Below are 13,788 nucleotides of genomic sequence, written 5' to 3' on the forward strand. Positions count from 1 at the left end.
TCTTTGTTGAACTTTCCATATAGCGACAATAAGTTTCCAACATTTGAGAGTTGTCTCACATGTGTCAGGTAAGACAAATTGGCTTAGATTTAAAATTGAAGTCACTGTATGGGGCACTTTGATGATTAAAGTGTCTCCTAAAACATTGTCAGCTGACTTTTTACTGCCTCTGCTGCGGCTACACCGGTTCGCACACATGTGGGCAGGCCTGACGCAACAGAGTCTAATTTACAGAAGTAAAATGCAAGCATACGTTGTTTTTCTCCAAGTGCCTGTGTTAAAACAGCTTTCATGTAACCTGTACTTCCATCTACATGTAAATAGAAAGGCTATTTCCAAGTTACTGAATACTTCTTCTTTTTTCCTTTTGTAGATACAGCACTACATATTACTTAAGGCATTTTAGACAATTTCTATTTTGTTTTAAAAGAATTCATGTATCTCATACATGTTACATATGTCAAACTTCTAAGTTGGGAAAAACTTTGCATTGCTTACAGCTCATAGCTCCCAGCTCTAAAACTAGGCATTAGCAAATCATATGCTTAATCATTATGTGTCATTGTGATCCAGAGGCATGATCACAAATTTGTTTCCAAAAAAAACAAAATAATCAAACCAAAACAAAACATACATGAGTCAGGACACATAAAAAAGAAAAAGCTGCTGTCAGAAACAAAGCAGAAGTGTAAGGAAAAAACTGAGCTCACAGACAGCTGCATGTATAAGCTTTAATATCATGCAGCTTCTGCTCTTGCAACAACAATTAAATAAAAAATATGTAACTTGCTCATTAGCTTGGTAGTGTCCACATATTTAATTCAACTTCTCAAACCTGTAGCTTTAGCTGTTGTATACAGGGTTTGGCTTATTAGTTGTTAGTATAGGTTTGCTCTTCATCTTAACAAAATCTCATATATCATTATACTGAGTTTGAGCAAACCTTAAGCTTGAATCAGACTACTTTTAACAATTATCCACCTCACATCATAACTGAATAGGATGCTTCATCTCATTAATATTATGTCATTATTAATATTATTATTAATAATTATTTTCTCTTATTTCTATATAACATCAATAGTATATTACAATATACTACTATACTACAAATATACAATAGTCTATTATAATATTTCATATATATTTTATTATGTATCCATCAAGGGCTGGGGGTGATCTGCAGTTTCACCCCCACCCAAGCCGGAGACACACTTTCCTTAGCTGAACAATGACACAGCCATAATATACCTTATGGATCTCTCTTTTTTTTTTTGATATACTTTCGTGTGAATTATCTGGATTTATGCATTCTATTCATTCTAGGCACGTTCGTCATGCCAACTATATTTCATTGTTAATACCAGTATACAGGTTGTTATCCTTCCTATTATTAGTTGGAATACATTAGATAAGCTCTAATTTAATTTAACCTTTTGTTTATTCCACTTCATTCCTCTTTACAAATTTTAAGATATTACAGCTCTTATGTACTCTTTGGTTTCTTTTAGGATTATTTTCAGTATTTATTTCCGCTTGGAGGGTTTCTTTTAATTTAGTCAATGCGGAGGGGCTACATTGTCCCTCCCATGTAGGACATTTAGTTTTCTTTTGGATTTCTCCATCTACATGCACTAATTTGTCCGGCGCCTGGACATTCTTTCTCTAACCACTGCTCGTCAGCAGTGAGTTTTGAAGCTTCGTTACCCATTTTAATTTTATTTAGTCGATACAATATTTATATTTTATTTATTAATATTATTTTATTGATTTATTAATACTGCCAGCACACACTGTGAGACGTTCTGGTACTAGAGTCAGAGGAGGTTTATTAAGTCAGCCTTCTACCCTGAACTAAATTCAGGGCGGACTTAATTTTATGCGTTGATGCGCAACCTTTCTCTTCCTCACCATTCAGTACTCACAGGAAAACACTAGGAGTAGTGCAGGAGCCTAGAGTTCCTATTCAATGAAGCACTTACTCCTCAACAAACATACAGCGCGCTTAGAAAAATCCTATTTTTATTTGACACTCTCGTTACCTTTCACTCCCGGAGTGAAATGAAACCACGAGCTACCAACCTCTCTTTTGTTGCGGAATGGGCCCACACAAGGCGAATTATCCCGTCTTACACAGGCGAGCGTTTACGTGCGGGTCCACACAGGGCCCGGTCCACACAGGACGTTTTACAATAGGACACGTCTGTCCTTTTGGTCCACACAGGACCCTTCTACTTTGAGCAGTGTCAATCTAAAAATCGATTATTCAACGCAAAGTGTTTCTGGCTGCTTTATATTCACCTTCAATGTTGCGCTGTGTTCTTTTTTCCGGCGTCACCGGGTCTTGGCGTCGTGAACCTGTATAAGACACTGGCTAGTAGGCGAATTTACGACTCTGGGCTTTTCCTCGCTTCGCTGGAAGCGGTGGTTTCAGTGCAGGTACTCACGACGTCAGGATCCGGTGGCTCCGTCTGTGAATAGTTAGATGATATAATAATATCAATCAACAAATCCGGCTCGAAGGACCAATTAAATGTCAGTGGTAAGACATTATAAAACACATTGAAGGAATACAAAAACAGTCAGAGTTAGTTCGCAGCGCTACGTGCACGGGTGAGTGATCGGGTGATACTCACACCGAGGCGTTGTAGTCAGCTTTATTTATACTCAAGCATGTTTGCGTCACAGACACATGTAGGAAGAGATAACATACAACTCCTTACAAGGTGATAAGCATAAAACATATACGTTCAACTGCTAGTAAGTAACTGGTCAAGCCTATCTTAAGGGAAACAGAAGCCAGTTGGTTCCTGTTCCCAACGGCAGACTCAGCAATCTCAGCAAAGGTGAGGTTTCCTGTGGCAACCTCCTTATGCCAGTCATTTTCTTAGAAGTCAGCAAGGCTCACCTGAATGTGTAGTGACAAGATACATGTAGTATAAAATATATGAACATCATTGTACATTCGCAAACCTATTTAGGGAAAGCATGTTATTTAATAAAACATTAAACAAAATCTCTTAACAAAAAGAAAACAAATATACCGAGTAGACGGCGAAATACAACAATGAAAAGAGCGTTAAAGTTAGAAAAAGAAAGCAAAACTGCTCAGCTGACTGGCCGGTCGACCGCATGAGCAGCATTGCTGTGACTGTAGCATTTTACAGTTTTTTCTGATTGCTTAAGCACATTTTTTGTAACTATTGGCTATTTTTGCAAAACTCTACACACAAATAAGAAAACCTGTCACCCAATTATCAAAACATTGTAGTTCTCTTGCAAAAGCGAACACAGCTGTGTAGTCTGGAAGATGAGTGGATGATGGGGTGGGTGCAGTTTTCTCTGTAGTGGGGTCGGGTGGGCTGTCCCGGGCTCTGTGGGGCCGGGCGGTGCTGCTGCACTGGGCCCTGGTCCGGATGGGCCTGGGCCCCCTTTCCCTGGCGGGTTGCAGAGCATGGGGGTGCCTACTGGGGTCAGCGGGGGAGCTGGCCCCAGGGAGGGGTCACTTGCCCCTCCCTTTCTTCCCTCCCCATCTCCAGCTGCCTCCCTCTTCCCGCTCCACCACAATCACCCACACATGCAGGGCCTTGGGGTAGGGGTGTGTCACCAGGGTGCAGAGGAGGCATCCCCCCCCCTCTGTCCCCTTCTGGCTGCCTCTGCCTCAATTTTATCTCACAACTTAGACATTCACATTACTCACACTCTCATAACACATACATATAGGATCTTGGGGGTGGGCTCACAACACGGACTCCAAATTACCATCAGGGTGTACACCTCACCCCTGGCGTCGTTGCCCACCTCTCAATTTTAAATACACGTAGACATTGAGGGCTATCAGGAGGGGCTATGCGCTTACCTGCTGCTCTCTGGCAGGTAGCTCCATGCCCTCCTGGGTTTTAATTGCACCTTAGAACACATATACATCAACACTACATATGAGCGGGTAGAGGGAGGTTTGGAGTCTTCTCACACCCCTGGTCTCTGCGGCCTGCTGGAGCGGGGGGGCTAGGAGGAGGAGTTGGCCGTCCGACTGGGGTCTGGTGTGTGGGGCCTCCCTGCTGCTGCGGAGTCGGGGCAGTCTGCTTCTCCCCACTGCAGGGAAAAGGGTTACACCACCTGGGTCTGGGTGCAGTTTCCCCCTCCAGGGGCAAGGGTACCTAGACCCGGTTCTTAGAGTACGCTTGGGGAGTGTGATTGTGTGTACAGCGTCTCTTTATGTCTGTCTCCACGTTGGTTGAGTGTGGAGTAATTGCCTATGAGAGCATGAGGGTGGGAATGGATGTTTGTATTTGAGTGTGCCTGTATGTCTGTGTCTATATGTCAGGTTGGGTATCAGACGCCACCTCTCTGGGGACATCTCAGGCCCTCCAAGGTTTGGAGGCCTATCTCCCCCCACCACTTCCCCTGCCGGTGGCAGACGCCCTCAGACATCGATGCGTTGGTGGTTCTTTGTGTCCAGGGGTGGGCATCCGGGTACACACCGGCTCACTCCTTGGTGGCTGCTTATCCGGGCCTGGAACCTGGGGCTCGCTCGGGCCACTTCGGGGGTGGGGTGCCCTCGGCCTCTCGGCCTGGGGCTCGGTCACTCAGGCACAGCTGGCTGCCGGCGGAGCTCACGAGCACGTCACTGCAACCCCCCCTGGCTTCTGCTCCGCGGCTGCTGAGTGATCCCTCATCTGGGACTCTCCTCAGCTCTTTCTGGGACAGTGGCGCGGCTGCCCCTCTGTTGGTCTTCCTTGGTCTCTTGTGTTCTGGGGGCCTCTGGATGTCTGGAGTTTTGATCTCCTCCATACCTGCTTCATGCCCTGGAGGATGGGACTGTGGCCCCCCACACCCTCTAGCAGATCATTACATTAAGGAACCTTTTAAATACAAGCGCGCTCATGCTCACAGGTGTACACACAGGTGATCACACACACAAACTACACCCTTTTTGGCTCCTACCTCAAAGCACACTGTGCGCTGTCGATCTTACGTGCTGCACAATAATGTTTAATATTAAGTATGTAGTGTTATATTCCCATATATCATTGTGATGTTGTTTATTCTATTACTCTCGTTTTCTTCTGCTTGTTTTCTTTTTTCTTTCTCAACAGGTGATCCAGGTGATCGATATATGTATTTTTTGTCTGCTTATTTTGTTGGTTTTTGTTTTTTGCCCTTTATCCCCGTCCCTCTTCTCCGCTGTTTTTTTTTTGTTGTTTTGTTTTGTTTTTTCCCCCCTCTTTCTTTCTCCCTTTTCTTTTCCCCTGTCCCGTATCTAGCAAGTAAAAAAAATAAAATAAAATAAAATAAAATAAAATAAACAATAAAAAGTAAATCAAATGGACCATTACGGCAAGGCTGGGATGGTCCATTTGGTAAAGTAAATCCGTTGGGCATCTTTCTTCGCCTTTAGACAATAATTCTGATGGCAAAAGAACCAGACGGGACAGGTTTTTAAAAAAAAAAAAAAAAAAAAAAGCGAACACAGCTAGATTAACTCTTCACACCTTGGTAAAAATGGTGTTTTCGTATCAAACAGTACACACAAGCCATCATCTACTAAGCACACAATGCGCCAACTGCACACTGATGGTATGAATACAAAACACATCTGGCTTTTGCTTTCTCTGTGTACAGATGTCAATTTGAGGTCACACTTTTGTCATAGTGTCATGTAAACATACAAGGATCCAAACTTCAAGTATTGGTGTTTATTCACACTCATCAAAACTAAGACAAAGTCAGAACACAAAATAGGAATTTCACAAAAAAAAGGGAAAAAAAAAGACAGTCAGCCTACATCATGTCGTCTTTCTGGGTCCGGCCACAAAATTTCGTCCACATCGCATGCGATATCCTCCAGTCCAAGGCACCGGGGAAAATATCTCCTTGAATGCCGTATCCAGGCCTGACATGATGCCTGGTCAATATCTCCACATGCCTCCTCCATTGCCTGTAAAAGGGCTACCTGTTGGTGAGGATGACGGTCGTACACTTTCCAGCGCCAGGCAGAGAAGAACTCCTCGATGGGATTTAAGAATGGAGAGTATGGAAGGAGGTTGAGTGCCATGAAGGATGGGTGGTCTGTAAACCAGTTCCGGACCAAAGCAGCCCTATGGAAACTAACATTGTCCCATATGATGACATATCGGGTCTGCTCTGGTCTCTGAACAGTGAGCATGTCATGTAAGGTGTCCAGGAATGCAATAATGTGTGCAGTGTTGTATGGGCCTATGGTTGCATGATGGTGAACAACACCATTTTGGCTTATAGCTGCACACATGGTTATGTTACCACCACGTTGTCCTGGGACATTGATGATGGCACGGTGTCCAATAATGTTCCTGCCACGTCTCCTGGTTTTACTGAGGTTAAAACCGGCCTCATCCACAAAAAGTAGCTCATGTCCCATTGCATCTGCTTCTAGTTCCATCACTCTCTGGACAAGACAAAACAAATGCAACACATCAGGCCCATGCACAGCACTACAGTATGCACTTCCAAATTCAGAACCAATGACACTAGCTTACCTGCACATAGTCATATCGCAGTTGCTTTACACGTTCTGTGTTTCTCTCGAAAGGAACTCTGTAAATTTGCTTCATTCTTATTCTGTGGCGCGCAAGTACACGACTCAGTGCAGAAATGCTTGCACTGTGTACATTTTGAAAGATGGTGTCATTATCAATTATGCGCTGCTGTATTTCGCGCAGTCTTATTGCATTATTGGCAATCACCATGTTCACTATATGGGTCTCTTGCTCTGGAGTGAACATTCTGCCTCTGCCCCCAACATCTGGACGTCTAGCAATTCTGTAAAGTAACAATTTCAGTATTTTTGCATGTATGGTACTGTTGTGTTTCTCATTAGAGTATGGCAGTGCTACAAAGTACTTTCCGATTCTCATTTCGAAATGTCCTAATGATGCCTGCCACAGTGTAGCGGCTCAGTTTAGGCTGAACCCGTTGGCCAGCTTCCCTCAGGGTCATCCCATGGTTGATGACATGGTCCACTATTGTAGCTCTGATGTCATCAGTTATTCTGTTTCTTACTCTTCTTACCCTTCCTCTTTCCCCTCCTCGTCCTCTTCTTGCTCCTCCACGTCCTCTTCCTCCAACTTCTTCACCTCCACGTCCTCTCCCTCGGCCTCCTCTGATTCTCACTCTTCTCACTCTTGCTGCTCCTTCCATTGTACTCCACATAGACAGCTTACCTGTGGCCTGTTTATAGTGCTTAGGCTGATTGCAAAGTGGACTAATTATCTAAAACAGTTTTCACATGTGAAAGTGTGCCAGACAGTTGGCAAAATAGTGTTAATGATAGCCATACATGTGTATAATTTTGCTAGGAGTGTGTTGGAAATTTGGTAATTGAGTGTAAGCAGTGAGTTGTGTTTAAAGTTCTGCAAAAAGAGTGTTGTGCAGTGAATTGTGCCTACAGTTTTGCAAAGTGTGTGTTACAAAATGGCAAACTAAGTGCAAAGCAGTGTTTGTGCTTTTAGTTTTGCAAACTCAGTGAGTGGTTTTGCTATAAGTATTAATAGTTTTAGAAATTGTGCTATAAGAATCACAGTTAGGGTTTAAGCATTCAGAAAAAACTGTAATAGGCATGAATCCTAGGAAACTGAGTTGTTGTCATGTTTCTGAGCAGACGATAATGAGCCAAACTGCAAAAGCAACCCAAGAGTTTCTCAAGGCAAAGAAACCACATATTCTTCAATGGCCAAGTCTCACCCTATTAGAGCACTTCGCTCTCACACTGAAGGCTTACTTGTTGTTCCTAGAGTATTTAAAAGTAGAATGGGAGGCAGAGCCTTCAGTTTTCAGGCCCCTCTTCTGTGGAACCAGCTTCCAGTTTGGATTCGGGAGACAGACACTATCTCTACTTTTAAGATTAGGCTTCAAACTTTCCTTTTTGCTAAAGCATATAGTTAGGGCTGGACCAGGTGACCCTGAATCCTCCCTTAGTTATGCTGCAATAGGTGTAGGCTGCCGGGGATTCCCATGATGCACTGGGTGTTTCTTCTTCACTCAGTATGTGTTAATGGACCTCTCTGCACTGAATCATATCTGTTATTAATCTCTGTCTCTCTTCCACAGCATGTCTTTATCCTGTCTTCCTTCTCTCACCCCAACCAATCACAGCAGATGGCCCCGCCCCTCCCTGAGCCTGGTTCTGCTGGAGGTTTCTTCCTGTTAAAAGGGAGTTTTTCCTTCCCACTGTCACCAAAGTGCTTGCTCATAGGGGGTCATATGATTGTTGGGTTTTTCTCTGTATCTATTATTGTAGGTCTCACAATGTAAAGTACCTTGAGGTTACTGTTGTTGTGATTTGATGCTGTATAAATAAAACTGAATTGAATTGTATTAAATACAAAACTGAAGGCAGAGAGCCACAAACCAGCAGCAGCTGCAGTAAAAACCTGCAGAGCATCTCAAAGAAGGGACGCAGCACGTAACGACGTCCGTGAGTTCTTGAAGCCGACTGCAAAGAATTTCCATCCAAGTATTAAAAACAGTCCTTATATTGGAAATGATAAACGTTCATCTAATCATTTACGAGACTCTGAAAATGGGGAAAGTTCATGTCAAACTTCATTTAAACTAAAGCTGAAAGCCTGAACTTCAGTCACATCTTGAAGGTTGGTTTTTGGTGGCATCAGAGCAAAGCTACAAAACCTTTGTCCAAATACTCATGGATCTGACTTACTGTGAGAATGACTTTGGCTACATTTGTCCTCATGCTGGAGTTGTGTTGTTCATACACTGGAACAAAATAATGATCTAATACATGAAAATTGCCACACAGCTCACATTTTCAGACACAGTAATGACTCATTTTTCTTCCAGGTGTGGCTGAGGCCAGTGTGAAGGAACTGGAGTTGATCAGCTCTGATAAAGTTTACTTTGCTGTGAGATTTGACCTTCTCAGGGACATTGCAGACAAACTCACCGTCGACATCTATAACAGCGTTAAAGTTTTAGGTAAGTATACTTCCATTACACTGGTGCTTGGTCAGTTGTTCAGTGCATGTCTAAGCCTTTTAAGACTCTGTGTGTGTGTGTGTGTGTGTGTGTGTGTGTGTGTGTGTGTGTGTGTGTGTGTGTGTGTGTGTGTGTGTGTGCAGGGGCTTTCATGGTTCTGGTGAGGGAGCTGTCCTCTACTCTGATGGTTCTTGTTTTTATGGTTACCTTCTGGAATAGGGACACGGTCAGCATACACTGAGTCCAGGTTTTTCTCTGTTTAAATTGTGTTTTGTTAGTGTCCGTTTTCTTTCTTTAAAAAAAGACAGGAGAGTGCCTACCTTTTAAAAGATTTAATTCATTTCAGCAGTTGAAATTACAAGTTACAGTGCTGGACCTCGATGTGAACCAACGATCTGCTACACAAAAAGGATGACACTGTAAGCGGGCAATACAATTTTATATCAAAACAAAAACTAGTATTATTATGTCTATCTCCTTATCTGGGAAACAACGTGGTCGGTCTTGCTGTCTCCCAACTGGATCTTCTCCTGCATTTTATCCACGTCTGACCTTCTCTTGCATCTGCTCCTTTTCTTGGAAAAAGATGGAGAAAGAAAAACACCTCCCTCCCGAACCTTTCTGTATTAATATTATCTGGAAATCCTCAGCCTGTTGTTTTCTACTTATTATCCAACTCTGGGACAGTCTGTTCAGAATGTTTGTAAATCCCTCTGCAGCTCAACATGTCAGCCTAAATATTCAATTCAGTTATAGCACTGAAGTGATGCTCTTTACCCTTATTACATAGAGTGCCAGCTCTTTAATGAGCACAATTGCAAAATGTATATAAAAATCACAAAAAACAGCTTTACTTAATCATTTTATTCCGAACAGTTTCAGTGTTTTATTGGATCTCTGTTTGATTTCTCTGATCTCTGCAGACTCTGTCAGGCTGCTGAATGGTTCCAGTCTGTGTTCAGGCAGACTGCAGGTGAAGTCTAACCAGAGATGGTCCTCAGTGTGTGAAGAAGACTTTGACCTGCAGGATGCAGAGGTGGTCTGTAGGGAGCTTGGCTGTGGGCCTCCTTCGCTCCTCCAGGGGGCGCTCTATGGAGAAGTGGAGGCTCCAGTGTGGAGCAGAGAGTTCCAGTGTGGAGGCCATGAGTCTGCTCTCCTGGACTGTAGAAGCTCAGGCTCAGTGAGAAACAGCTGCTCACCTGGCAAAGCTGCTGGACTCACCTGCTCAGGTAGAAGAGGAGCTGCAGCTTTGGTTCAAACTCACTTTATTCTGTGACTGATGACTCTCTGCTTTCTGTCAGAGCCTGTCAGGTTGGTGGGAGGAGCCAGTCGCTGTGCAGGTACACTGGAGGTGAAACAGGGACAGTGGAGATCTGTGGAGGCCTCAGGCTGGACCCTGATGGATGCAGCTGTAGCCTGCAGAGAGCTGGACTGTGGCTCTGCTGTTTTAACAGGAAGCAGAACTCCATCCTGCGATGGACCAACGTGGAAGATCAACCCTGACTGTGTTAAATCTGGATCTACACTGAGGGAGTGTGCCACATCATCCCAGTCACCCACCGTCCTGGAGCTCATCTGCTCAGGTAAGAGAGTTGCTGTGAGCCAACGGAGTTTAACATTGAACCAGTCGAGTAAAGTTCAGCCAATCGTCTGTCTGTTTACAGACCTGCTGGTTCAGCCAATCATCTCAGCGTCCTTCTCGTCCAATGACAGGGACTCCCAGGTCCAGCAGCAGGAGTCCTCTTGGGTGTTAAAAGGCTCCAGCTTCACCATCAGCTGCTCCATCCAGCCTCAGTACCCAGGAGGCTCTTTCCAGCTCACCTTCACCTCCTCCAACACCACCAACAACTACACCCAGCAAGCTGTCAATCACTCTGCCCACTTCCTGTTCCCTGCTGCAGAGCCCGCCCACCAAGGAACCTACAGCTGTGTTTATCACGTCTTCGTGTTTTCTCGTAACTTCTCCTCTGAGAGCCGTCAGCTGTCTCTCACTGTCTCAGGTGAGCTGAAGCAGAGTGGAGCTCAGGTGTGAAACAGCAGCAGGTCCCACCTGACGTAGACTCAGATGGAGTCAGAGATGTAGGCGGGGCCTACCTGATGTTTGTGTTTGATGCCAGCTGTTGTTCTCCTAACATCTAATGTGACGGCTGAATGTGTCTCATCAGATCCAACAGTGTTTGTCATCAGACTGCTGCTCCTGCTGCTGAGCCTGCTGCTCTTCATCTCTGCCGTCTGTTTCAGCCATAAGGTACCGTGCACACGTCTGCTGATCAGAGGACGCTCTGGAACCAAGCTCTCGGCCCGTTTGAAGACTCGCTGACTCACACCTGTGTGCTGCTGTGTCTCTGCAGGTCACCGGGAGGCAGGAGCCCCGCCCACAGGAGGACCCGGAGCTGGATGGTTAAAGCTGGCAGCGTCCAGAAAAGCAGGCAGCTCAGCAGCGCCTCCACATGGTGGAGGAAGTGTTTGCATCCTTCACCACAGTGTGAACATGAAGTACAACCACAGTAAACTGTATATCACATCATCAGGTCATGTGTTACTCCTGTATTAAAGTGTGAGCATTAATACTTGTTTATATTTACTGCTTCCAGCTTCTTCCAGTCCTGTTTGTACCCCTAAAATAATGACTGCAGCTAATCATCACCGATCGATCAACATGTGACTATTTTCATAAATAATTAACTGATTGATCAGATTGTCAAAATTCTCCAAACAGTGAAAAATAGTTGGTGTATATTGTGTCTGCTCTGTGACCTTTGACCCTCCCATGTGCAGCTGCAGACTGTCTCACCTGTCCTCTGCTCCCAGCTGGGGACAGGTGAGACATTTTATGTGAAGTTGGTCGCCTTCTTGCTCCGACCTGTTTTTTCCTGTTTCCTTCTTTGCTCCTCAGTTTAGTTTCTTGGTTTCAGGTTAGTTTCCTCCTCTGGTGGATTTCCAGGATCTCCTGTTCTTCAGCGTCTTCTGTTCAGATTGTTTGATCAATAAAGCTTCTTTTGTATGTTGAGATTCTGCGTGCTGCATTTCTTCCTGACACACTGATGTGGCCGTCAGTGAGATGAGCGCATGTGCTGGGTTTGTACCAATGCTGTGTTTTTACACGCTGGAAACATGAAATGCGTCCCTGCTCTGATCCTGGCGCCGCCTTTCCTGCATCCCAACGTTCCCTGCGAGTAATCCACGGCTCCTCTAATAAAGGCCACATGTTGAAAGGCTGAGATATTACAGCCTGTGACTCAAACACAGTCGATATTATCGCACATCTGTTTGATCAGAACACAAAACTGAAATTTTACCACCAAAACTTTTTTCATCACATATAAATATTTATAAATATCATAAATGTTCTTTTTAAACTGTTCATTAAAGGTGTCCGAGTGTTTCACACAAACTCTAACGTGACTCACAGGAGAAGTGTCCTCACTCATGTTTCCTCTCCTTTATCTCCTCATCACCTTCGTGTGTTTCCTCTCTGACAGGAAGTTCTGAGCAGCTTTGTCATGTGACAGCTGACGTGGATCATGTTACGCGCTGAGCAGCATCAGCTTAAAATCAGAGGATGAAACAGGAGAACCTGAAGGAGATTTTTCAACCAAACTCACCTGAGTTTGTTTTAATCTGCTGCGTGAAAAACCGACCAATCAGATTAGAGATGCTAGAACTTCAGCTAGCCGACTGACCGCAGCTAAACTCAGCATCTGTGTGATCAGATAAAGGTGTCAGATCTTTCCTGTAGCTGTCACACACTTTATGAAGGTTAACCCTTTAAAATCTGCTCTGGATCTTAAACCTGTGATTTTAGGCTAAAAAACACTTTCACTGATGCGTCCAAAGAAATATTTAAATTAATAAAAATCTTCTTGTGTGTGTCTGATGAGAGCAAAGTCTGAATAACGAGAAAGAGATGATTAAAAAAAGACAATAAAAGCAGGATGATGTGATTTTCAGGACTCTGAGGAATAAATTTGTAAGCATGTTTGGATATGAACAGATAACTCTGCAAATGATTTTCAAAAGTTCTTCAAATTATTATTTTTTTTATTGTTGTTAATATATAAATTTTAAAAAGGAGAAAAGTTTTTTCTGAAATGTTGCGTAAGTGCAGCAAATTTCACCCCAGAAGGCTGAGATCATTCCTGTAAACTACATTAACAACAACCTTTGAAACACATTTCAGGAACATGTAGAAGAAGAAAATAGAAGAGTGGTTATTTAGCTTTAACATGAGGAGATGCTGTGTGTTATTAAACATCAGGTTCAGGTGTGTGAAGCATTTATGAGTCGCCCCTGATGTGATTGTTAAACTGAGCTCGACACAGTCTGGGTCAGAACATCGGACCCGAACACTTCACATCGTTACAGTTGAGTCAACATCTCAGAGTCTGGCATGATGAAATCTATCCATGCAAGAACAGCTGATCTTGATTCTGTGGTGTTTCAGTTGAAAGAAGCTGCTCATCAGTTGGCTGATAAGTAGATAACAGATGAAGAGGAAACAGCAGTTTATTAGCAGAGAGCTGAAGAGTCGGACAGACAGAGAGGAGACGGACGTGGACCTGACATGGATCACCTGCTGCTGGTTCTGCTGCTGCTGTGGGGCTCAGGTAGGACTCTGCAACAAAAGCCTGTCCTTTAGATGATCAATAGGGGGTCCATGTCCCTCTTGGGGGACAATCCCATGGGGCTTAAATCTGGGACTCTCCCCATTTGACCTTACAACTGAAGAAGCTTCTCGGATGAGAGGTGAAACGTATTCAAACAACTTAAAGAAGTCCAGACGCTTTTCTTTCAAAGCTCCTTAGACAACAGCCT

The 13,788-nt window shown here is 44.0% G+C and overlaps 1 protein-coding gene across 1 annotated transcript in view; it reads left to right on the forward strand.

Moving 5' to 3' along the window:
• LOC134633414 (scavenger receptor cysteine-rich type 1 protein M130-like) overlaps positions 1-13,788 on the forward strand; it is a 220,466-nt gene that overhangs the window by 73,621 nt on the left and 133,057 nt on the right. The window contains exons 15-16 of the mRNA XM_063482261.1: positions 9,897-10,202; positions 10,275-10,556. Of these exons, the coding sequence (XP_063338331.1) occupies positions 9,897-10,202; positions 10,275-10,556 (588 nt within the window). The remainder of the gene's footprint in view (positions 1-9,896; positions 10,203-10,274; positions 10,557-13,788) is intronic.

The sequence above is a fragment of the Pelmatolapia mariae genome, linkage group LG8 (assembly GCF_036321145.2).
Source record: "Pelmatolapia mariae isolate MD_Pm_ZW linkage group LG8, Pm_UMD_F_2, whole genome shotgun sequence".
NCBI classification, from domain to species: domain Eukaryota; kingdom Metazoa; phylum Chordata; class Actinopteri; order Cichliformes; family Cichlidae; genus Pelmatolapia; species Pelmatolapia mariae.